General features: G+C 37.1%; 2 protein-coding genes across 2 annotated transcripts; one reads left to right on the top strand and one right to left on the bottom strand.

Moving 5' to 3' along the window:
- Window positions 1–14,720: 14,720 nt before the first annotated feature.
- On the top strand, window positions 14,721–17,213 carry LOC133801982 (pentatricopeptide repeat-containing protein At2g13600). The gene has a single exon (XM_062240223.1). It carries the CDS (start codon window positions 14,971–14,973, stop codon window positions 17,092–17,094), a length of 2,124 nt encoding a protein of 707 aa, XP_062096207.1. The 5' UTR covers window positions 14,721–14,970; the 3' UTR covers window positions 17,095–17,213.
- Window positions 17,214–17,862: 649 nt separating this feature from the next.
- Window positions 17,863–20,209, bottom strand: LOC133801990 (ABC transporter G family member 5). Its single transcript, XM_062240235.1, has one exon. The coding sequence runs from the start codon at window positions 20,052–20,054 to the stop codon at window positions 18,093–18,095; it is 1,962 nt and encodes a 653-aa protein (XP_062096219.1). The 5' UTR covers window positions 20,055–20,209; the 3' UTR covers window positions 17,863–18,092.
- Window positions 20,210–24,528: the final 4,319 nt, after the last annotated feature.

The following is a 24,528-nucleotide window of genomic DNA, read 5'->3' on the forward strand; positions in this document are numbered from 1 at the left end:
GTACTAGTAACCACTCATTAAAGATTCCATACTTTAATATGTTACTGACTATTTTATTCATTATATATGATCTTAATTCTCTCGTACTAATACAAGATCATATTCTTATGAATGAATAGAAAATTTTATTGATATTATCATATAATTAATTCAAAGAATAATTATAACATTCAAATATAATAAAATTGTACTTTTATTTAGGGCATTAATCCTAACAATCTCTTAGTTGCCCTCAAAGCAAGTGAGGAATCTCCCTTAATCCCATATTGCGCACGTGACCCATGAACGATTTTGCAGGAAGTGTCTTGGTAAACGAGTCAGCCAGGTTCTATTCCGACGCTGTCTTCATAACATTCACATCACCTCTGTGTACAATCTCTCTTAATAGATGGTATTTCCTTTCTATATGCTTTCCTCTCTTGTGGCTTCTCAGCTCATTGGAATTAGCTACTGCTCCACTGTTGTCAGAGTACAAGATTAGTGGCTTATCCATATCTGGAACTACTTCCAGATCAGTGTAGAACTTCCTCTACCAAACTTCCTCCTTAGCTACTTCACAAGCCGCTATGTATTCGGCTTCCATGGTTGAATCAGCTATTTTAGATTGTTTAATGCTTCTCCAAACAACAACTCCTCCACCAAGAGTGAACACTGATCCAAATGTCAACTTTCAATTGTCTTTGTCTTATTGGAAATCAGAATTAGTGTATCTAGTGGGGTTCAACTCACCCCCCCAAATATACAAGCATATAATCTCTCATTCTCCTAAGATACTTGAGAATGTGCTTTACTGCTATCCAGTGTTCCAAACCAAGATTTGATTGATAACGACTTACAATCCCAACTACATAACATATGTCGGGCCTAGCACACAACATAACATACTTTAGACTCCCAACCGCTGAAGCATAGGGATACTTTCACATATCCTCTTCCTCTTGAGGTGTCTTAGGACATTGTTCCTTAGAGAGAGCAATTCCATGTCTAGTCGATAACTGACCTTTCTTTGAATTCTCCATAGAGAATCTTTCAAGCACCTTATCTATATAATTAGCCTGAGAAAGTTCCAAGAGCTTTTTCTCCCTATCCCTTAGGATTTGGGTTCCCAGAACATAGCTCGCCTCACTCAAATCTTCACGTTTGGCAATTTCTCTGCATTGTTCCCAATGAGCAAAATGACGTCAACATAAAGAACTAAGAAAACCACAAGTTTTCCTTTGATGTATTTATACACACATGATTCGTTGATATTCTGTTCGAAGCCATATGTTTTAATTGTTTCATCAAAAGCGATATTCCAAGATCTAGATGCTTGCTTTAATCCATAAATGGATTTCAGCAACTTGCACACCTTTTGATCTTCTCCATTCTTTATGAACCCTTCTGGTTGTACAGTATAGATATTTTCATCAAGATAGCCATTCAGAAAAGCTGTATTGGCATCCATTTTCCATATCTCATAATCATTTGTAGCCGCTATGGATAAGAGGATACGAATAGATTTGAGCATAGCCACAGGAGAAATGTTTCTTCATAATCAATACCTTCTCTCTGAGTGTAACCTTTGGCTACTAGCCTCGCTTTGAAAGTCTCTACTTTCCCATCTACACCTATTTTCTTCTTGTATATCCACTTACACCCATGGGTCTGACAACTTCAAGTGGATCCACAAGTTCCTAGACAGAATTGGAATACATCAATTCCATTTCTTGGTTCATGGCTTCTTGACATTTCTCCTTTTCAAGATCATCCATTGCTTCTTTAAAGGTTAATGGGCCATCCCTGTCTGTATAAGAAACAAGGACATGTGCCTCATGTTCGTAGCGAACAGGTCGTCTCACAATCCTCCCACTAAGACGTTGCACTGGGTTTTCTCTTTCAGGAATCGTGGTTTCCTTGGTTTGTCCTTTATAATTTAATGATGAAGATGATTGTGATGGGATATTATCAGCTGTGAGTTCCTCCAATACTATCTTGTTCTAAGGTTTATAGTTATTCATATAGTCATGTTAAAGGAAGGTCGCATTTGTGGATACAAATACCTTTTGATCCTTGAGACTATAGAAATAACTGCTTCTTGTCTCTAGAACGTAGCCAACTAAAATTCACACTTCAGACCTTGAATCAAATTTCCCTAATTTAGGTCTAAGAACATGAGCAGGACAGCCCCAAATGCGAAAATTGTGCAAACTAGGTTTGTTTCCATTCCACAGTTCCAGTGGCGCTTTGGTAATGGTCTTAGATGGGACCACATTCAAATTGTAAGTCGCCAATTGAAGTGCATATATGAGAGAAGAATTGAAGAGTAGCTTAACATAGACCTAACCATGTCCAACAAGGTCCTGTTTTTTCTTTCAAAAACACTATTTTGTTGTGGCGTTCCTGGTGCTGTGAGTTGGGATAAAATACCATGCTCCAGCAAGAAATCTTTGAATTCTAAATCCAAATATTCTCCACCTCTATCAGATCAAAGTGCCTTAAGAGTCTTACCTAATTGCTTCTTAGTCGCAACTTTGAATTCTTGAAACTTACATAAGGTTTCAGATTTCCTAAGCATTAAGTATGACCATATCTCGAGTAATCGTCAATAAAAGTGACAAAGTACTCATACCCAACTCTTGCTTGTACATTGATTGGACCACAGACATCGATGTGTACAAGTTCTAAAGGTTCTTTGGTTCTATTGCCTTTCGCTGAGAAAGGACATTTGGTCATTTTCCCTTATAGACAAGATTCACAAACTAGAAGAGTTCCAACTCTTAGTTCTCTCAAAAGTCCATCTTTTGTTAACTGGTTGATCCTATCTAGACCTATATGACCAAGTCTAAGATGCCAAAGATATGTGTCATCCTCGTTTGAAACGTTTTGCCTTTTGTTACCTTGCGGTTTTATTTCTTTAAATAATTATGAATTATTAAGCATTCGTTCATTTGGTTTGAGCATATACAGTCTGTTATTATGCTTTGCTTGACATATTTTGAAACCATTCTTCGAAATAACAATCGCGTTATTACTAAAGAAATATAAAAAAAATTGTTCATGCAACATAGATAAAGAAACTAAATGTCTAGAAAATCTAGGAATAAAATAAACATTGTTCAAAACAAGATAATTGTTCCCAAAAATTAAATGGATTGTTCCCTTTGCTCTTGCTGAAAAGAGCGCTCCACTTCCATCTCGCTTGGTCACCATGCCATCTGCCAGCTCCCTTGATGACTCAAGTATCTACATAGAAGAACAAACATGGTTAGTGGCTCCTGAATCTAAAACTCAGGATGGCATATCGTCTTCCACTACACAAGCTTCAAGTACAAGTACAAGTAAATCACATTTACCTTTCTTTTTCAGCTCAGAGACATACTTCTTACAGTTTCTCTTCCAGTGACCTTCAACTCCACAATGGAAGGTTCTTTCTTCTTTTAGTTGTTTTCATTCTTTTTCTCCTTGGCTTTTGGTGCCTTCTTGCTTTTCTTAGACTTCTTGCCCTTTCCTTTGTCCTTATCATTGTTCTTCTTTCTCTTCTTGGATTTCTCCTCAGAGTTTGAAGGTTTCTCCTCTATCACATTTGCCTCTGTCTCTTTGGTAATGGATTTGTTAAGAGACTCAAATGTCTACAGTTCATTCAACAACTGGGTCATGTTGAATTCCAACTTATTCATAATATAGTTGGTGGTGAATGCAGAAAAGGCAGGAGTGAACGATTCTAGTATGATGCTTACTTGTGTGCGCTCATCAATGAAGACCTCATGTATTTCTACTTCATGCATCACATTAATCATGTGCAAGACATGTTCACGTACAAAAACACATTTCTTCATCTTAGTAGTCATGTAGTTCTAGTAGCCTTATGTCTACTTTGATCAGATTGCTGCCCAAACATGGCCTGTAGAGAATCCATTATCTCAAACACAGTTTCCATGGGTTCATGCTTTGTTTTTAGAACATCATTCACACTCACAAGCATGTAACACTTTGCCTTATTATTGGATTGAATCCAGGCATCATACTTGTCCCGAACATTCTTCAGGGTCATGGCAGCGGGCTCTTCAGGACATTCCTTAGTTAGGACAAATATATGGTTCTCATAGGTTAACATAAGATTTAGGTTTGACTTCCATCTTATAAAATTATCACCATTAAGTTTTTCAAGTGAAAGTAAAGCAGTTATTGAATTGCCACCGTTCGACATTACTGAAATAAACAAAATACAATAATATTATCATTTGAAAAATATCAATGTTTTGGAAAGTAAACATGATGCATGAATGCATCAATTAAAACACATAAATTAACATTTACTTTTCCACAATAAAACTACCCAACAAATAAAGTGTCGCCTTAGGGTCGGTGAAGTTAAATTTAGATAGCTTATAAGACAATCTTATCTTTATAATTTAAAACTTAAAATAACTCTTTATTTTCTCTTTCAAATATAAAGTATTGCTGGTTTGGTCAAGATGCAATTATCCACCGCAAAAGCTTAATTGCATCTTTGTAAGTGTAACCCATTATTTCAGAATTCATGACTTAACTTAGAGAGTGCCGCCTTAGGGTCAGTCAAGCCTAAAATACATCACTCCTTCCTATCTTCGTAATAAGTCAACCTTGGTATTAATATGTCTAGAAACCTTCCATAGGGGGACGGAAACAAACCGCCTCGAGGCCCAATTCATATCTCACATTGTTGTACTAATAATGGAGACAATATGTCACATTGAGATGTTCACCTTCTCTCACTTACTATTTTGGATTAAATGTGTTTTATTAAACTAATTAATTAATTCTAAATTAATTATTAGTTTATTAATAACCCTATGAATGTAATTAATTACAAAATACATTTATAATTATAAAAGAGTTTGTTTCTATAATTAATGTGATCCAGATAATTACCCAATACATTCATCTAACTTTACTAAAACGCTTTTTATATAAAGTTGATTATCTTAAAGGCCTATAAAATCTATTGTCTTTATTGTGGTGTGAGTTACCAAGTTTTAATTAATTTAATACTTAGTAGTTTACATGCAATTGATTTCTCCAAAACAATTCATATAAACAAATAGGGGAATCCTAAATAATCATGTTTCTAAAAAATGCATGATCAATGAGATTGTGTGGGGTTTCGTGAATGGCATGTAATTGACTAATGCATGATCATGTTATCAATCAAACATCAATGAAAATTTATTTAAATAAATAAATAAACAATAAATGATGAACCAAGTACTATTGGGTATTTCTAAATTTACAACCTTTGAAAACATAGAAATAAAATTTCAAAAGTAGCCTGACTTGTTTTCAAGACTTCAAGAATGCTTCTCCTCTCTTTTAGGCATTCTTGCAAATCTTTAAGAATTTTTTAGGCCCACCTAATTAATTAGAAACTAACTTTCCAATTAATTTATTTAATTAAACTAAATTTTAATTTAATAATTATTTATGTCATCTTTTTAATTTAGTTGAATTTAAATAATTAAATAATAAAATTCAAATAATTATTTAAACTTAAGATAAAACCTTAACCAACTAAAAGATATTTTATTTTTCTAATAAAAATAAAATAAGATAAGTAAACTTTTAAATTCAAATAATTTAAGATTAATTAAATAAAAGATAATGGCACAAATTAGGATCTAACTTGGGCACCAAGAATGGTGCCCTAGATCACTAGGGTCGGCGACATGGAGGAGCCACTAGGGCTCAGCATGGTGCAGCTGGGTGGCTGAGGAGTCGCAGCTACTGCGTACGCATGGAGCAGGAGCTAGGCCAGGGCATGCACGCATATGTTGCACGTGCGATGGGCGCGGTCCAGCAGGGAGCCACGGGGCCACGACTGGGCAGGTAGCAACTAGGCATGGGGCAGGGGTGGGCGCAGGTGTGGAGGCTTGGGCTTGTGCTTACGTGCGCATGGTTGGGGAGGGCTCAGACCGCTGGCTTGGCTGGTGGCTCGAGTCCTCCTTTTCTTTGTGTGCAGATTTTTTAAAATTACATATTTTAAAAATAAAATTTACAAAAAATCATATGTCCTTTATGGCTTACACAAGATCTAGAAACTGAAATTCCTAACCCAATAACACCATATAATTAACGATTCATTATTCAACCATACATTAAAAAAATATATCCATCCATTCAATATACATATCAACATACATATAACAAATGCAAGAAACTCACACAGTATTTAATATATATATATATATGTATAGACTGCTCTGGTACCAATTGTTGATATTAAATGATCAAATCAAAAGTTCGCAGAAAATATATGGTACCATTTTAATAAATATAAATACTAGCCAAGATCATATACAAATATAAACATTAAATCACATACAAAACAGATCGGAGATTATCTCTTGTAGCCTATCAAGTGTCATTGAATCTTTTTGTATAAAATCAACGATCTTCCTATCCAGTAATATGAAAGCTCACACCTTAATCTTCTAGACTAATCCTCAAACACAGAAGGACGTGTGTGGGCACGCAGGATTCAAAAGATTGATTTATGCGACTCTCTAAATGTACTCAACACATGAGATATAGAGAGATTTGAGTGAGAGAAGAGGTTTAGAATAGTTTTCAGGTTTAGAGAAAACTATCGCTTTCGAGAGAGTCTATATTTTTAATCTCATAAAAATAATAAAAAAGCTTGTTCTAAAATTCATGTACTATCTCACTTATATAAAAATAATTTAATCTAATCAAATAATATTTATTTTATTAAAAATAAAGTTCAAAACAAAATTGATCTGACATTTATATTTAATTATTTATTTAAATCACATTTAAAAAGAATAATTAAATAACTGATTAAGCAAATTTATTTGAAATTCAAAATTTAAATCCCAAGGATAAAAATCCATTAGTTAGGTGCCACACACTGTGGTGTACAATGTGTGTCGCCCAACCATGTTAGGATTTCCCTAATTTTCTCATTTGTTTGTTTAATAAAATTTTAAGACAATATATTTATCCCAACATAAATATCAGTTAATTCAAAATTAACTTTATCTTAAAATATCAGTTTTAAAATAAATAAATAAGTATCATATTCTAAATAAGCAATTTATTACTCTCTCTCTTTATATTAATCCAAAGAATATTAATATGATTTTAACCTAGAGTTTTTCAAAATAAAAAAAAACTATATAGTTAAATAATTAATTAATTCATAATTAATCAATTACCCATAATTTTCACATAATTATTTCCTTGCCCTAGAAAATTAATTCCGTTGCAATTTAGTCATTCTCTCTACAAATTTTTCTTTTGACATCCTTACTCTTGACAGTGTAGGATATAGGTGATCTGGGGACCATGGACATATAATATGAAGAATAAATCAAATTATTAATCAAACTCTTTAATCTAATAGTCTTATTTATTAATTCCATTATTACTCCACTATAAATATGGAATTGCAGTCTAAGTATTTATAGAATTATATTTATAGAGTTTTCTCTTGTAGTCCTTTGATATAATCAATATATGTAGTTTTGTCCTCCATTATTGGTTCGTTAATTAGAGCTAGTTAAAATTACCGTTTTACCCTTCTAATTACCTCTTGATCCTTAAGTACCATTAATTCACTAGCGAATAATTAATCTATAATCTAATTATAGATTTGAGCTCAATAACTATTAAGTTCAAGAATTAACCCTTAACGAAACCAATATTCGATCCGTTAGGAAAGCATGGATTCCAATATTATAATTCATGTTCCCAGCCATCCATGATATTGAATCTCCAAAACAAAAGTCATTAGCCTCATTATTCTAAGTGACCTTAATGAGTGAATCAAAAGATCCAATAAACATAAACAGGAGTTCATGAATACTCAGGATTTAGACTGATCTACAAAAGATCATCTATTATGATAAGAATTAAATCTTTATGTCAAACGACAAGTTTATAAAGATAATTAATTCTCATCGGTCATGTCATATATAATCTCTATTATATACAACACATTTACTAAGATGTCTATCCACATCAGTAATCCGAATCTAGATTATTTGCATCCCGTATGCTTAGCAAATCGTACTAGTAACCACTCATTAAAGATTCCATACTTTAATATGTTACTGACTATTTTATTCATTATATATGATCTTAATTCTCTCGTACTAATACATATCATATTCTTATGAATGAATAGAGAATTTTATTGATATTATCATATAATTAATTCAAACAATAATTATAACATTAAAATATAATAAAATTGTACTTTTATTTAAAACCTATAAATGTCTTTACATGATTTTAGGGCATTAATCCTAATAGGGCCATGGGATCAAAACAACCTCCAAGTTCTATGCTCGACCTACAATGGATGGTGAGCGGAGCTGCACTCCCTTGGGGGACAAATTTGGGGCATGGAGCATCGAACACCTTAAAGCAGGGGCGTTCCTCCCTCTGAGTTCGTATTTCACGTACTTTCTAAACTTCATGAAGCTAGCTCCATTACATCTTTCCCCAACACTTATCGCTTCCTCACGGAGCTTAAGTATTTATTCTTCAAGAACGAGTGGGACGACCCCATTCCAAAGAATATTCTATATTTATATGCCTGAACACCAACTCGAACACTAGAAATGGAGATGATGGTTTCGACTACCTCACCCAGTTTCCAAAGACCACTAGCATCATCGACCTTTCGAGTCATCCAAACGATTATTAGGACCAATTCTTTAGGTCGAATGGGTTCTAAACCTACGACTACCGCTACTTCAACAAACCTCATAAGTATCCCGGCCTTTAAGCTTTTTTAAGATATTTTTTCTAAGTTTCTTGAATATTCTGATTGATTTATTTCTTTGTACAACTATCTACAAGTGGTCCAAGGCATCACAGGTTTGCTTGGGCCAGTACCAAACCCTCGCTTCTGCTATTGCTACTGAAAGGGAGTATCGAGCTATTGTAAACGATACCACCATGGTGGCATGTGGTTTGATCAAGGACGGTCAGACTTTGGCCTTAAACCCCGAGATCTTAAGAGGCCTCTGGCCGCCCTTGAGGAGGTCAAGGAGGAAGAAGAGGTCGCGCCCCTGATGCGCAGGCGGAATGTCCAGGGCGACCAGGATAATAATCAAGGTCTAGCAGAGTCGGGGGCAGCAGCCGACACCTCCAGCCAAGGTAACATTAATAGTGAAATTAACTGAGCTGTTGCCAGTTTTGTACTATCCCGACACGATCCGAGGAAGATCGTGACTAGGCACCCTGAGGATCTAGACAAGAACGTCACTCTGCAACAATGTGTTGACCTCCTGGTCCCCCACTACGATTTTAGCCACCCAAAGTATATAGTATTTGTAGATAACACCTTCCATTTTAGCCCCACCCTTTTTGAAAAATACGGGACAAACATCTGTCATGGGTACTCCTTAGATTACAGTGCTTTTACCCTGGTCTTTAGGTAGCCCAAGTACGATCCTAGCTCAGATGAAGAGATCGAGCGAAAAAGGGTTCCTGATATAATTTTGATAGAGTCTCCCCCACCCCCTATAGTGTAGAAGTTAGATGTTCCCACTGTAGCTAGCCAAGCCCCCAATCCGAAGCTAGTCATTGTAGTTTCCTCGTCCAATTTGGCGGGTAGGAATATTCTACTTTTACTTCTTCTTGTTTACTTAATTAGAATTCGTCTAACTTTTTTGGTAAATTTGCAGAAGATGACATGAACCTTAAGAATGCTTTCACCAGCTCCAAACCCATTATTAAGAAACAACGGGTCTTGAAGGAGGTCATTCCTCGGGCTGGAGTTTCGATGGGAACTCCGGCCAAGGCCAAAGAAACCACCTCCTCTCAATCCCAACAACCTCGAGCTTCGACACTAACAATCAAGGATGCTCCCCCACCAACTCCTTGGGTAATTGAGTCCTTAGCTCCCCAGGTTATCCAAACAACTCCTCCTATCACAATGCCAGCTCCCCCCATCAAGGTGGGCATACATCTAGAACACCTACGAGCTCTGCTCTAAGGGCTTACCAGCCATATGGCTGAGCACATCAACCATCTTACCTCAAAGGAGCTGGAGGCAATTGAAAGAAATCCCGCCACGTCTATCCTCGACTCTGCCTTGGGGATGTCTTTGACCGCGAGTTCTCTTACTATCTTTAAAGTTCCCCACATTTTTCATAATCTAACTCTTCATTTAAATGTCAATGCATTCCTGCTTCGCCCAGATCCGGGCTGGAGAACAGATTCGCTCTACCCTTGAAGAGGTCAAGATAAACCTGGAGACCTCTCGAATCAGTTAAAAAATTGTCAAGGCCTAGGCCCTGGAGGTGATCCAAAATCACGATCAACTTCAGAAAGAGGTTGAGAGGCTCCAATTGAAGGCCACCGAGGATACCTCCTAGGTCGAAAAACTCCAGGCAAAGGCCAAGGAAGATGCACTCCGATCAAGGAGCTTAAAATGAAAGTGAAGGGAGTTGACACCGAATTGGAGGAGGCATTGGAGAAGATGTTTTATCAGGTCTGGTGTTTCAACCAGGACATGGACTTCTCTTTCCTTGACACATGAGCTCTAGGGGTGTTACCTTGCCAAATTTCAAGATCTGTTGGCGAAGGAGCCAACTAAGACCATCGACACAGCCTTAGGAGTTGGAGGAGAGGGGGGGGGGGAGGATGAGGTCTCATCTCAAGAGCAAGTTTCCGGAGCTCAGAGTTGAGAGGCTTGTGTTTTTATTTATATTATTTCTTGTTTTTTTATTGGGATATATTTTATCCCTTGTTATCAGGACTTTTAAGCCAAGACAATTGACTTAGGGCTTAGTTTGATATTAATTATCCTCGTTTTAAATATATATTATTTAACCACAATCTTTACCCTTTTTCCCTTCTATTCATTTATTATTGTGCTTTTAAAATTTCTAAGTTCTTATGCACTTGCATAGTTATAGGTATTGTTTTAAATTTAGGAATATGCCTGACGACTTACTTGTTAATTTTAGGTCGCAAACCTGGTTGTATCTAGGGTCTTAATTGTCTGTTTGCATGTACTTGTTAAGGGTCGTTTGGTATGAGGAGTTCACAATTTTCATATTACTGGGAAAGTTGAAGAGGGTAATCTGATAGTTTGGAAACTTACATCAATGTGTTTGGTTGTGTACTGGAATCTTATTTATGATTCCTGAGAATATCGCTTTCTGTGTTTGGTTGTGCATAGGAATCTGTCAAGTTTTCATATTTTTCATAAAATTAATATAATAATATATTTCATCAAAATAATAAATAATATAATTATAAAAAGCAAATGACATTTTAAAAAATTACCAAATTTTTCATTAGATTATAATTTATAAACAATTTTACTCATGATATATTTTTGTAACAAAATTAAAAAAATACAGTTATTATATACTAGAATCAAGTATAATGTTTAAAAATACAAAAATACCCTTATTTTACTTTTAATAATATTTCATCTGTTATTTTAAATGAAACTAATTATATAAAGGCTTTACATATCAATTTCTTTAAATAAACAAATACTATATATCATTTTATAGTTTGATATGAATATTTATTTTTATATTATAAGTTTAAAAATAAAATAAGTCGTTAACTAAAAAACTATTGGTTTAATATTTTTTTTTTAAATAATAATAATAGTTTTGAAGTGTTTAACATTCCTGAGTATCTGAAAACCACCTGTCAGATGGGTTTCACTTGAACCCAGAATCAGGATAAGTTAAAACCCCTCGAGTACAGTTTCCCAGGTTAGAAAAACTCAAACTCAGTACCAAACATGGGAAAGTGTTCAGATTCTCATTCCCATCTCCAGATTCCTGCATACCAAACAACCCCTTAGTATTTAGGCCTTGTACCTGGTTTAGTCCAGGGTTTTTGTACCTGGTTTAGTACCAGGATTTTTTCTTTGAATTTTCTTAACTTAGTTCATATACAGAGCCTCAGGGATTATGGCATGACCGCACTAGTGTCCTAGAAACCAGAGAATTTTGGTTGGGATTGGGGTACCGAGTTTAGGGGCTCGACTGGGCTGGGCTAGGGAGCGACAGTGCCAGTACCCTAGAAAGCCCAAACTTTCTGCAGGTGCGATCGCACCAGGTGCCCCAAAATGTGGTTTTGCTGGTTTTTAGGGTTAGGGCTCGGGAAGTTCGAGAATCCTTTTGGTGGCCCACTTGGGGGCTCAGGGGACATTTCTATCATCCCGACAACTAGGAATAGTAATCTTAAGAACTGGGTCTAGGGTAAGTCTCGGGATTTAAAGTCAATCCCTAATAAGAGTATGTTTATGTTGTGACTAGATTATCGCAAGGCTCGGGATCAGGATCATACTTGAGCCCGTATCGTCTATCACATGGAACTCGAGGTAAGAAAACCGCACCCTAGTTGTGGTTAGGGCACAAGTCCTGTTAATAAATGTGACTATGACTGTATTGTGACTATTTAGTTAGGCATGCTTGTATATGCTGCATTTGATTGTGCGTTATGAAATATATATGTTTGATTATATCTAATCTGAAAGCTCAGCCTAAGGGCGCTGGGGACGACAATAAGCGTGCAGAACGTAGGCCATTTGGCTAGGGCAACCTGGGAGTGCAATATGCACTTGGTTCACCTGAAAGCCACTTAAATAATCAGAAGTGCAAACTGTACTTGTCTAACCCATTGAATGTTAAGTTGGATTATGAGTTTGTTTGAGCAGACTGTTGCTGCTAAGCTTGTTGTTTTTATTCTGTTACTTATTGAATCTGTTGATTTAAGTTTTCTTGTTGAGTCTTGGCTCACAGGTGCTATGTGGTGCAGGTAAGGAAAAGGGGAAGCTGGACCAGTCATGAGTTGGAGAGCTTTAGGGGCGGCGTGTACATTTGCAGCTGCTCGACTGCCACGGCCGAGGATTCAAGAGGGACTAGAGTCAAACCTAAATTTTGCCGCTTAGGTCGGTTCATGTTGTAACAATTTTTTTTGGAAGTTGTTAATGCCTTGTAAATGTTTATTTTGGGATCCCATGTATAGACTCAAACTTTTAAATGAAAATAACTACTTCTATGATCAAAATTTTTAAACCCTAATCCGTTGATCACCCTTACTTATACGTTTATATCCAAATGACTTGATTATCAAGTCCAACACTATTTAAAATACACAATCTAATGGTCTTTGCTATCCAGGACGTTACATGAATTGTCCTACTAAGTGCCCTCCCTGCCCCATCGGTTGTCCAACAGGCACATGTTGCGGTGGTGCTTGCACATGCGGTTGCCCTCTTCCAGCTTGAGCTCTTTCCTCATCTCTAAGCCTAAGCTATTCCCACAGCCTAGCTATCTTAGCATGAGGATCCTCAATTTCTGGCCTAGCTAGATTCCCAAGGGCATTAGCAACGTTGGGGGCATCAGCTGCATTAGGAATGTCAGCAGGGGCATTGGCTCCTCTTTTACCCCTACCCCTTCCTCTTCCTCTACCAGTCGTGGCCCGTGTTGTCCTTCCTAGTACCATTATAATATGCTACGATACATAACTTATATATTTTTTTTTTTAAAAAGCGAGAAAATTTAAAATAAAAACTTAAAAATAATGAAAACAACAAGTTATTCATTTATTCAATTAAAAGAAGCTAGAGTTCAATACATCAAAATAAAAGGAAAAGAAAAGTAAAAGGGTATTGCTAGGCTTTATTCTTCTTCAAGCTCAAAGGAAAACAAGCTCTCAAGAACCTATGGATAGTCTAGGTCAAGGCACATATAAAATTGTTCTTCTACGAGGACATGTATGGAACAAATGACTCGAACATAGAGCTTAGGGACAGGATGATGAAAAACCATCTCTACATCCTCCGATATAGATCCATCCTCTTCTACTGTGGCAATATGTTCTACAATGAGTACTTCATACTGATGAGCAAAACGGGTGACAAGGGCTGGATATCAATTTGGGTCTTCTATTACTTCCTCCAGTAATTCTACCCATAAGGAGTCGAGCTTATCTCTAGCTCTAGGGTCTTTAATGGCTGCCAGCGAGCAACAACCATCCCTAACGACCAGTGAGGGCCTCTGGCGGCCAACTAGGACTCTTGGCCACTAGCTGGGGCTTTGTGCTGCGTACTCATTTGGCTAGCTTGACTGGCTAGGGCGATTGGTTAGGGTTCTTTTCTTCTTACGATTGGTGTTAGCGTAACCATCTGGGGATCATTTGGCTTCACACAATTGGAGAAGTAGACCAGTTCTTGCGAGACCCACCTCTTACTAGGTGTTGGGAGAGCGGCGAGGGCCACTCCTCTTGGTGACTGGTGGTGATTGTTGTGTCTCGCCACTTTGTCTTAACACGTCATTGCTTCGCATGCCACCACGTGGCAGTGTCGAATTTTTGGTATAACACTTACGATACCAATAAGATACTGATTGATAATTTAAAAAACTTAATTTTTAGATTATTTTATTAAAAATATTAAAAAAATTATATAAAAATTACTTTGTAGTATACTAAAAGTAAATTTTGCTAATTAGTTATTTGGTAATTTATTATATATTATTGTAACACTATAACATAACCTAAAAATGATTATTTGGTTTTTAAATAAGTTTTGAAGCTAAGCAAAGCGTGTATAAAATAATATGGTTAAAAAATAAGTTTTTATAAAAAAAAAATTAACCAAAAGCTAACTTTTGAAAACCCAGAACAACATACATTTCACGATTGCGTGTTTTTTTTTTTTTTCAGGTATACTATGTTTGAAATCGAGTTTTTTATAACCTGAAAAGACATTTTTGTAAATAAAAAGTTGGATTTGATTTTTGTAATTATTTCATGATATATTTATATGGATGAAAAAATACCTTAAAAAAAATCAAAAACCCTTTCTTTCATGCTAAAATAACACTCATTTCCAAATGTCAGATCAGCGAGTTCCATTGCTGGCGAAGCCTAGAGCTCAACGAAGAACATTCAAAGCTTCATTAGAGAGACGTCTATGAATGCTACCTTCTCCAAAATAATGGAATGGCAAGGCATCGGTTCCTCAAACAACTCGCTGGAGACCTTTCTTTCCTTGACTCCACAGTCTTCGCCAAGCTCCTGGATTCTTGCGCCCGCTCCAAGTCCGCTCACCACACACGTCGTGTACATGCTCGAATCATCAAAACCCAATTTTCCTTTGAAATTTATATTCAGAATAGGCTCATTGATGTGTATGGAAAATGTGGCTGTTTGGATGACGCTCGCACGGTGTTCGATAAAATGCCTCACAGAAATATTTTTACTGGGAACTCCATTATTTGTGCATTAACAAAGTCGGGTTTTCTTGATGAAGCTGTCCAGATTTTTTATTCCATGCCTGATCATGACCAATGCACATGGAATTCTTTGCTTTCAGGATTTGCCCGGCGCGACCGATATGAAGAAGCTGTTGAATGTATTATTAAGATGCAAAGGGAGGATTTTGTGTTGAATGACTACTCTTTTGGTAGTGCTCTTAGTGCTTGTGCGGGGTTAAGAGATTTGAAAATGGGTATTCAAATCCATGCTTTGATATCAAAGTCTCGTTACTCTTCAGATGTTTATATGGGGTCTGCTCTGATTGATATGTATTCTAAATGTGGGATTGTGATTTTGGCACAGAGAGTTTTTGATTGGATGGAAGAACGAAACGTTGTATCTTGGAATAGCTTGATTAGTTGTTACGAGCAGAATGGTCCTGCAAGTGAAGCACTTGAAGTTTTCCTAAAAATGATGGACTGTAGACTTGAACCAGATGAGGTCACATTAGCCAGTGTGGCAAGTGCGTGTGCAAGCTTGTTGGCTGTAAAAGAAGGACTTCAAATTCATGCCCGGGTTGTAAAATGTGATAAATTGAGAAATGATCTTATATTAGGAAATGCATTGGTTGATATGTATGCAAAATGTGGTAGAATCAATGAAGCTAGATGGGTTTTTGACAGGATGCCGATTAGGAATGTAATCTCTGAAACTTCTATGGTTAGTGGTTATGCCAAAGCAGCGAGTGTGAAAGCTGCTAGGTTAATGTTTACAAAGATGACTGAGAGGAATGTCGTTTCTTGGAATGCACTTATTTCAGGGTACACACAGATTGGGGAAAATGAAGAAGCACTTTCACTCTTCCTTCTCCTAAAAAGGGAGTCGATATGGCCGACACACTATACATTTGGGAATCTACTCAATGCTTGTGCAAACATTGCTGACCTGCATCTTGGGAAGCAGGCTCACTCACATGTAATGAAGCATGGATTTCGGTTCCAAAATGGTGAAGAGCCTGATATTTTTGTAGGGAATTCTCTAATAGACATGTATATGAAATGTGGATCAATTGAAGATGGCTGTCGTGTTTTTGAAAAAATGCTGGAGAGGGACCACGTTTCATGGAATGCTATGATAGTGGGGTATGCTCAGAATGGATATGGGACTGAAGCTCTTGGAATATTCAGGAAAATGTTGGCATCAGGGGAAAAGCCAGACCATGTCACAATGATTGGGGTACTATGTGCATGTAGCCACACTGGGCTGGTTGAGGAGGGCCGTCAATATTTCTACTCTATGACCGAAGAGCATCATTTGGTACCATTAAAGGACCACTATACGTGTATGGTCGATTTACTTGGTCGGGCCGGTCATCTTGATGAAGCCAAAAATTTAATAGAGACGATGCCAATGCAGCCTGATGCTGTTATTTGGGGGTCTCTGCTTGGTGCTTGTAAACTTCATTGTAGTATTACCTTAGGGAAGTATGTGGCAGAAAAGCTCCTAGAAATAGAACCTATGAACTCTGGACCTTATGTTCTTCTTTCAAATATGTATGCTGAGCTCGGAAAATGGGGTGATGTTGTAAAAATAAGGAAGTTGATGAATCAACGAGGAGTGATAAAGCAGCCGGGTTGTAGTTGGATTGAGGTAAAGGGTCATGTACATGTATTCTTAGTGAAAGATAAAAGGCATCCTAAAAGGAAGGAAATATACACTCTTCTTATGTCACTTACAAAACAGATGAAGAGAGCTGGATATGTCCCAGATCCATGTGATCACGAGGTTTGTGAAGAACTGAGTGACTCCGAAGTTGAACATACCTCATTCCACATAATGGATATGCCACAAGATGTTGCTGCTATATAATATCTAGTCAATTATTATCTAAATGTTCTCTTTTTGGCGCTGCATCTAACAAAAATGTTGATCAATTATGTTTTTCTCCCACTATTGGGATCACAAATAATAAAATGAATTTAACTGATTGTCTTATAATACAGAAGTCCAAGCAATTTATTTTGTTTAATAAACTTTGATAAACCTAAGAAATCCCTCGAAATATATCGTCTGAAGTAATTTGTTTTACTGTCATTGTTGGACATTTTTTGCTCAGTATAAAATTGCTTCAATCGACAAGCTTTCTATTAGTTCCTAAACTTTTCTTTGCTATTAACGAGGTGGTTCTGTCAATTTACTTGCATGACAAAATGGCAGAAGCTAAAAGCAATCACCATGCCAGCTAAAATACTTGCTGTCGTCTGGTTGAAATATCTACTGCGACTACAGGACACAGAGTTAATTCTAATGGCTATGAATTATTTACCTATAACAAGAATCCAAGCTTTACGTCGACTGACGAAACCATTTAATAGGGTATGTGAAGCCATACAAGCCTTGTAATATGTTAAAGTAAATTTACATCACATAAGATTTGTTGTTTTTTCGTCAGTGTGTCAACTTTTGGAGCCACTGAGTTATGTTAGGTGGTCATATTTCCACGTAAAATTATTAACTCACCACAAGCTGAGAGCTTTGCTACCTTATTAACGTGTTTTGCATCAGGCATATTAACCAAGCACAAGGGGAAACAGGAGATGAAAATAAATAAATAACAGGAAGAAAGAAAGGAGTAGCTAAGAGAGAAAAAGAGAGATTCTCATTATAAGGTTTACATAAATCAGAACACATATGACGTACTGAAACTGTAGCAAAGTCTTTTTTTTTTTTTTTCAATTTTCTTTTTCTATGTTCTTTTATTAATATAACAGTTCTGTAGATGCTACTACTATCTTAGGCAAATTCGAAAACATGTGAACAATTAAACACACTCGTGAGAGAGAGAAAGAGAGTAAAATACAAGTACTTTAAACGAGGACACTCTTTAGTCCTCTTTGAGAACATCTACATCTAAGAATGACATAAGAGATGAACCTGTAAACCAAGATGAATCCCACCATGACTCCCACATTCCTCCACCTACTTTCTTCTCCATACCCTTCTTCTCTGAGAATATCATCCCCTGTCATCATACACTTTCCAAACAGGTGCTCCAAGCACTTGCCAGAGTTAGAAAACTCATTTATTAGAAACCCTTCAAATGGATACTTAAACAGGGATATGTAATGCATGAAAATCCAGTAACCTGGAATCTCATTCTGTGATATGAAGTAACCAGAGAACAGAAAGAAAGATCCCATGACACCGGCAATGACTGAGTTTCCAACTATGAAATTAGGTACCAATGCACTGAAACACACCACAACCGAGTTTGCAGTGTATAAGATCAACCAGATTAGCAACAAGAAGTGCAAAAATGCCATGAAATTCTTGTTCAATCCAACAAGCCAATATAAGGGTGAGGTAAATAAAACGGCCAGGGTGAGTAGAAATGGCAGATAGACTAAGCCATTAGCTATAGCGTAGGATGAGACTCTGTAGCTCCCGCAAGAGGTCTCCTTCATCACAATCTCCCTTTCTTGCAAAAAGATAGGTAGAGCTTCTGTAGTGCATGATAACAAGAAAGTTAAAATGAATGCAAATAGACCTACCCTTTCTTGAGCTCCAATTAAATTATCTTTAAGATCATAGAAGATTGATCCCAAGACTAGACCAGAGACCAACATTTGAACAGTCCTGCATGCAAAGAGCTCCTTGGTTCGGAATATGTTCTTGGAGAATCTGTGAGTGAGAACAATCGTCTCCTTCAGCCTTGAGTTGGCAAAGTCTCGAGGGAAATCAATACTGGCAGTTACTATGTCCTCATCAATGACCTTTGATTGTTGAAATAGCTGCTGGAGAGTGAACTTGCCGCTCTTGTTCTCACCATGAGCATCTCCTTTCTTCTGTTGTGTTGTTGTTGTTGCTGTTGTTGTTGATAGCAATTGTGGCAGCTTTTTATTGACTTGTTCTTGAATGCTTTCAATGGATTCAATAGCGAACTCAACCAGATTTACATGAAGAGGAACTTCTAATCCCATTAGCCTCAAATTCACACCAAGCTGATCAATTGTACCATGATGAAGAACAGAGCCATTAGCCAACAAAAGGATTGAATTGAAGGACTTAACGATTCTAAACCCAGGTTGATGAATACTGAGGATGATGGTTCTTCCTCTGGTTTCAGCCATTGTCTTTAGCATGTCTACAATTTGTAGTGCAGAAGTACTGTCAAGTCCCGAGGTTGGTTCGTCAAGAATCAGCACTTTCGGATCATGAATCACGTCCACACCAATTGAAACACGTCGCCTTTCTCCACCAGATATGCCCCGGACCCTGTCATCCCCTACTCGAGCTCCAGCTACACGGCTTAGGCCGAGCTCCTCGATCAGTGATCTCACTCTCGAGCTCAACTGAACTGGAGGAAGCCCCAGCCTCAGTTTGGCGCTAAACATCAAGGTTTCTTCAACTGTAAGTAAAGGGAAAAGCATGTCCTTCTGTGTGACATAGCCTGAAGTCTTCTTGAACTCAGCTTCAACAGGTTTTCCATTGATGAATATGGAACCACTCTCTGGTGTGACTTTCCCTGCTAAGATTTCCAACAGAGATGATTTCCCAGCTCCGCTCGGGCCAACAATGGCGAGGACTTCCCATGGTTTAGCACGGCAGTTCACCTCTTTTAACACTTGCCTGCCTCCTTTATTAAACGCTTTTTCAATTACTTTAGGTGACTCTTCTGGTTCTCGATCAACAGCTTGATGACTCTGATGTGGTTTTCTGGTGAAAATCTTAAAAGGGTTCTCTGTTTGAATCTTGTAGTTGATCCCTATGGCTTCAATCTCACAGCCTTGTTTCTTCATTGAGGCAGCTCTTTCTGTATCTGTTTTCATTACTGGACTTTTTGCTTATTGTTTTTAGCTAGCTCTCTGAGAAAGTGTTTGTTTAGTAGAAGTAAATAAAGACACCAACTGCACCAGTTTCTTCTTTTCTTTTCTTTCTTTTCGTTTTTTTATTATTTATTTTATTAAAATAATTTTATATGGATTTTCCGCTATTTCTGTTGAATAATGATATAATTGGTAGTCTCCATTAATTTTAGCCAACCTGTGAAACCTTGAGTGGTACCAAGTAATTAACTGGAATTTGAGTGACTCTTGCAGCCTCGAATTTGTTTATAAAGGGTTCACGTGCCTATGTTCTTAGCAATACGTTGTCAATTGTAATGAAAACTTGTATATTATTATCTCGTGCAGTAGAGCTACGTGTGATCTTTTGTTGTCTTGTGGTACATATATGAGTAGGGCTAGTAAATTTTTGTAAATTTTATTTTATATATTTTTAACAGAATATTCTATATATTTAGAGGAATATACTTTTAAAATGAATTAAAAATAAATATTTATTAATTATATTAATATAAATTTAAATTCAAATGTTATAAAATATCATTATTATAATAATTGTGGATGCCAAAAATCCACCAAGTAAGAAAAACAAAAGAAGTTTCTAGTCCCTTAAAGAAGTAAACAGCTAAGGGGCACCAAAGGCGCCAAGTACGCGATGAAGGCAGAAGGTTATTATAGGCCATCAAAGTGTTAAACACTCGCAGGGCTCTAGGCCTCACGAGGTCATTCCAGGCCCCCAAGCCGCATCACCTTGTTAGACGCCTTTGTCATGCACACATGGCCCTTATCCATGCCCCTCGAAGTTAAGGCCCCAGCCTCGCGAACACTACTCTAGCAGCACCCCGTTGCACCCCGCGCATGCCAACACCTCATGCGCCTAGCCTTGCCCCGAGGTGTCTCACACCAAGGACCTCACGCCAAGAAGACATTTCGCACCTAGGATGTATCCCATGTCTCACCAAGGCATGCGCCTCGCGCCCGCGCGCAACAGGGACCTCGCGCCCGCGCGCACATGCGCCTCGCGCCCCGCGCGCACCAGGGGCCTCGCGCCCCGCGCGCACATGGGCCTCGCGCCCCGCGCGCACCAGGGGCCTCGCGCCCGCGCGCACATGCGCCTCGCGCGCCGCGCGCACCAGGGGCCTCGCGCCCGCGCGCACCAGGGGCCTCGCGCCCGCGCGCACATGTGCCTCGCGCCCGCGCGCACCAGGGGCCTCGCGCCCGCGCGCACATGTGCCTCGCGCCCCGCGCACATGGGCCTTGCGCCCGCGCGCACATGTGCCTCACGCCCCGTGCGCACCAGGGGCCTCGCGCCCCGCGCACAACAGGGGCCTCGCGCCCCGCGCGCATCAGGGGCCTCGCGCCCGCACGCACCAGGGGCCTCGCGCCCGCGCGCACATGCGCCTCGCGCCCCGCGCGCACCAAGGGCTCGCAGTGAGGTCACCTCACCTCGCCCCCAAAGGCTTCGCCCAAGGGTCGCGCATGCCTTGCAGCCACGCCCTCATGGGTCTCGCCCAAGAATCACGCGTGTATATAGCGGCCTCGTCCCCAAAGGCCTCGCCTAAGGGCCACGTGTGCCTCGCCTCGCTCACCGGCCACGTCAAAGGCCTCAAGAGACATAGCCTCCACTAAACACCCTTCGGCCATATATCAGGAGCCTCGTAGTATGGGGGATGCAAAGTGATGGTTTCACAAGATAAGCCCCTCATCTCATTTGTAGGCATCATGCCTCATCACACACGCAGCAGGCCCCGTTGAAGAAGCCTTATCTCTCTTCCTGAGCTTCCCTACACTTAGTAGGACGTGGAATAACCATTGGGTACATAATACTCGTACGTGTACGGGTGCATGACGTACAACCATGGGGAGGACAGAAGCATGACCCTGACACCTGTACCACACAGGTAGTGGAGGTACAGATCAATCCAGAGAGTGGAGGCACTATATGCACGCCTCTGACTATGTACCAGGCTGACACTATGATCATCTGCTCCACCACTCTTCCCACACCACTGCCACCTGTGCTATTACCCTGACAGTGTACTTTTGTACTATTTTGTCTCACGGGACCACCATGTATAAGGGGCTATTAGAGCCCAGCTATAAAAGGGGCTTGACCCCTCAGAATGAGGGGTTGGAAAATCCATTGTAAGGAGAGGCTATTGAGAAATATACCAGGACTTGCTCCATCATTTATCTGTGTTTACTTTTCCTTAAAGTTTATTCTTAGTTCTTATATAAACATCACCTGACTTACCTTTGAGTTTTCCGATCTAATTTCGTTGACGAGATTTCACCGTCAACAATAATATATAATACAAAATATTTAATAATTATATTAATATAAATTCAAATATTATAATAATATATAATACAAAATTAAATATTTAATATAAATTTAAATATTATAAAATATCATTATAATAATACATAATACATTATCTTAATTTTTATTAAAAAATTATCATTTATATTTAAAATTTTATTATATTATATATTTTTAAAAAATTATAAATAATATTTTGATTTAATTTATCTTTTAATATATTTGTGTCATTTTTTTTATATATAATATTGTTTATTTATTTGAAATTTATATAATAATGATATAAATTTACTAAAAATTATTAATAAATTATATAAATAAAAATAAGCAAATGTGCATTGCACATTGCTTGTATCTAGTATATAAATATATATATATATAAGCTTCTTAGTTAGGGACAATATTTTTTCCCCTACTATAGGCATTTTCTATTTTCAGTATTTGGCAAAATTATGACCTAATATTTTTTATATGACAGCGTATATGATAGTTATAGTAGGCATTTCGCCAATTTTTCGGGAAATTCTGAATAATTTACAGTATCGAAATTCGAGCTCAAACTGACTGTTTCCACTCGTATAAAAAAAATTAGACACGCATGTAACTGACTGTTTGAACTTTGATTTCGACATCACTTTTGCCTTTATTGTAGGAGCATTTTCTTTTTTCAGCCCTTAGAGAAATTATAACCCAACTTTTTTTTATATGGTGACTTACATTATAGTTATAATATGCATCCCGCCAATTTTGGAGAAATTCCAAATAATTTAAGATGCCGAAATCAGAATTCAAACAGTCAGTTGCACTCGTGCTTGATTTTTTTTTATACGAGTGAAAAACAGATTGTTTGAACTCTGATTTCGACTTTGTGAACCTAAATTATTTGTATTTCTCGAAAATTGGCCGGATGCCTACTATAACTATCATGTATGCAGTCATACAAAAAAATTGGCTTATAATTTCTCCAAGTGCCCAAAATAGAAAATGCATCTACAGCAGGGGAAAAATTGATGCCCCTACTTAAGAAGCTATATATATATATATAGTAGATACAAGCAGTGCATGTTTGTTTAGTTTTATATATAAAATTTATTAATTATTTTTATTAAATTTGTATTATTGTCATATAAATTTCAAAATAAATAAATAATAGTATATATAAAAGAATAACATAAACATATTAAATGAAAAATTAAACTAAAATATTGTTTATAATTTTTTTAAATATATATAATATGATAACTTTTTTAATCATAAATCATCATTTTTTTTAATAAGAATTAAGATTATGTATTATATATTATTATTATAATATTTTATAATATTTAAATTTATATTAATATAAGTATTAAATGTCCAATTTTGTATTAAATATTATTATAATAATATTTTATAACATTTAAATTTATATTAATATAATTATTAAATAACTAGTCTTATATTATATATTATTATAATAATAATATTTATAACATTTGAATTTGAATTTATATTAATATAATTAATAAATATCTATCTTTAGTTAGTTTTAAAGGTATGTTCCGCTTAATATTTAGAATATTATGTTAAAGCTAACAAAAAACTATTAAAATCAATAATTTTCGTTATCTACACACTTTTTATATAGGATATATATATATTGTATGCATTTTCTTAGGTAGGGGCATCACTTTTGCCCCTTTCTATTTTTGGCACTTGGAGAAATTATAACTTAATTTTTTTTGCATGATGGTGTACATTATAGTTATAACATGCATCCAACCAATTTTCATAAAATTCTGAATAATTTACAGTACCGAAATCAGAGTCCAAACAGTTAGTTACACGAGTGCCTAATTTTTTTTATACGCATGGAAAACATACTATTTGAACTCTGATTTCGCTGTAAATTATTTAGAATTTCTCGAAAATTGGTGGGATGACTATAATAAATGTTATCCAAAGAATAGGCGTGGATGACGTGGCAGACATTTTTTACACGTGGCTGACACCTAGCAATGTTCTATTCGACTATCGACCAGGGGAGTACTTTTGGCGAAACGTTGGGACTTTATATACGACCAGCTTGGTCGTATACTTCGTATATTTTGAGGAGATCTTATGCAATTATAACGATATCCGGGATTATCTCCCATA

The sequence above is a fragment of the Humulus lupulus genome, chromosome 1, assembly GCF_963169125.1.
Source record: "Humulus lupulus chromosome 1, drHumLupu1.1, whole genome shotgun sequence".
Lineage (NCBI taxonomy): Eukaryota > Viridiplantae > Streptophyta > Magnoliopsida > Rosales > Cannabaceae > Humulus > Humulus lupulus.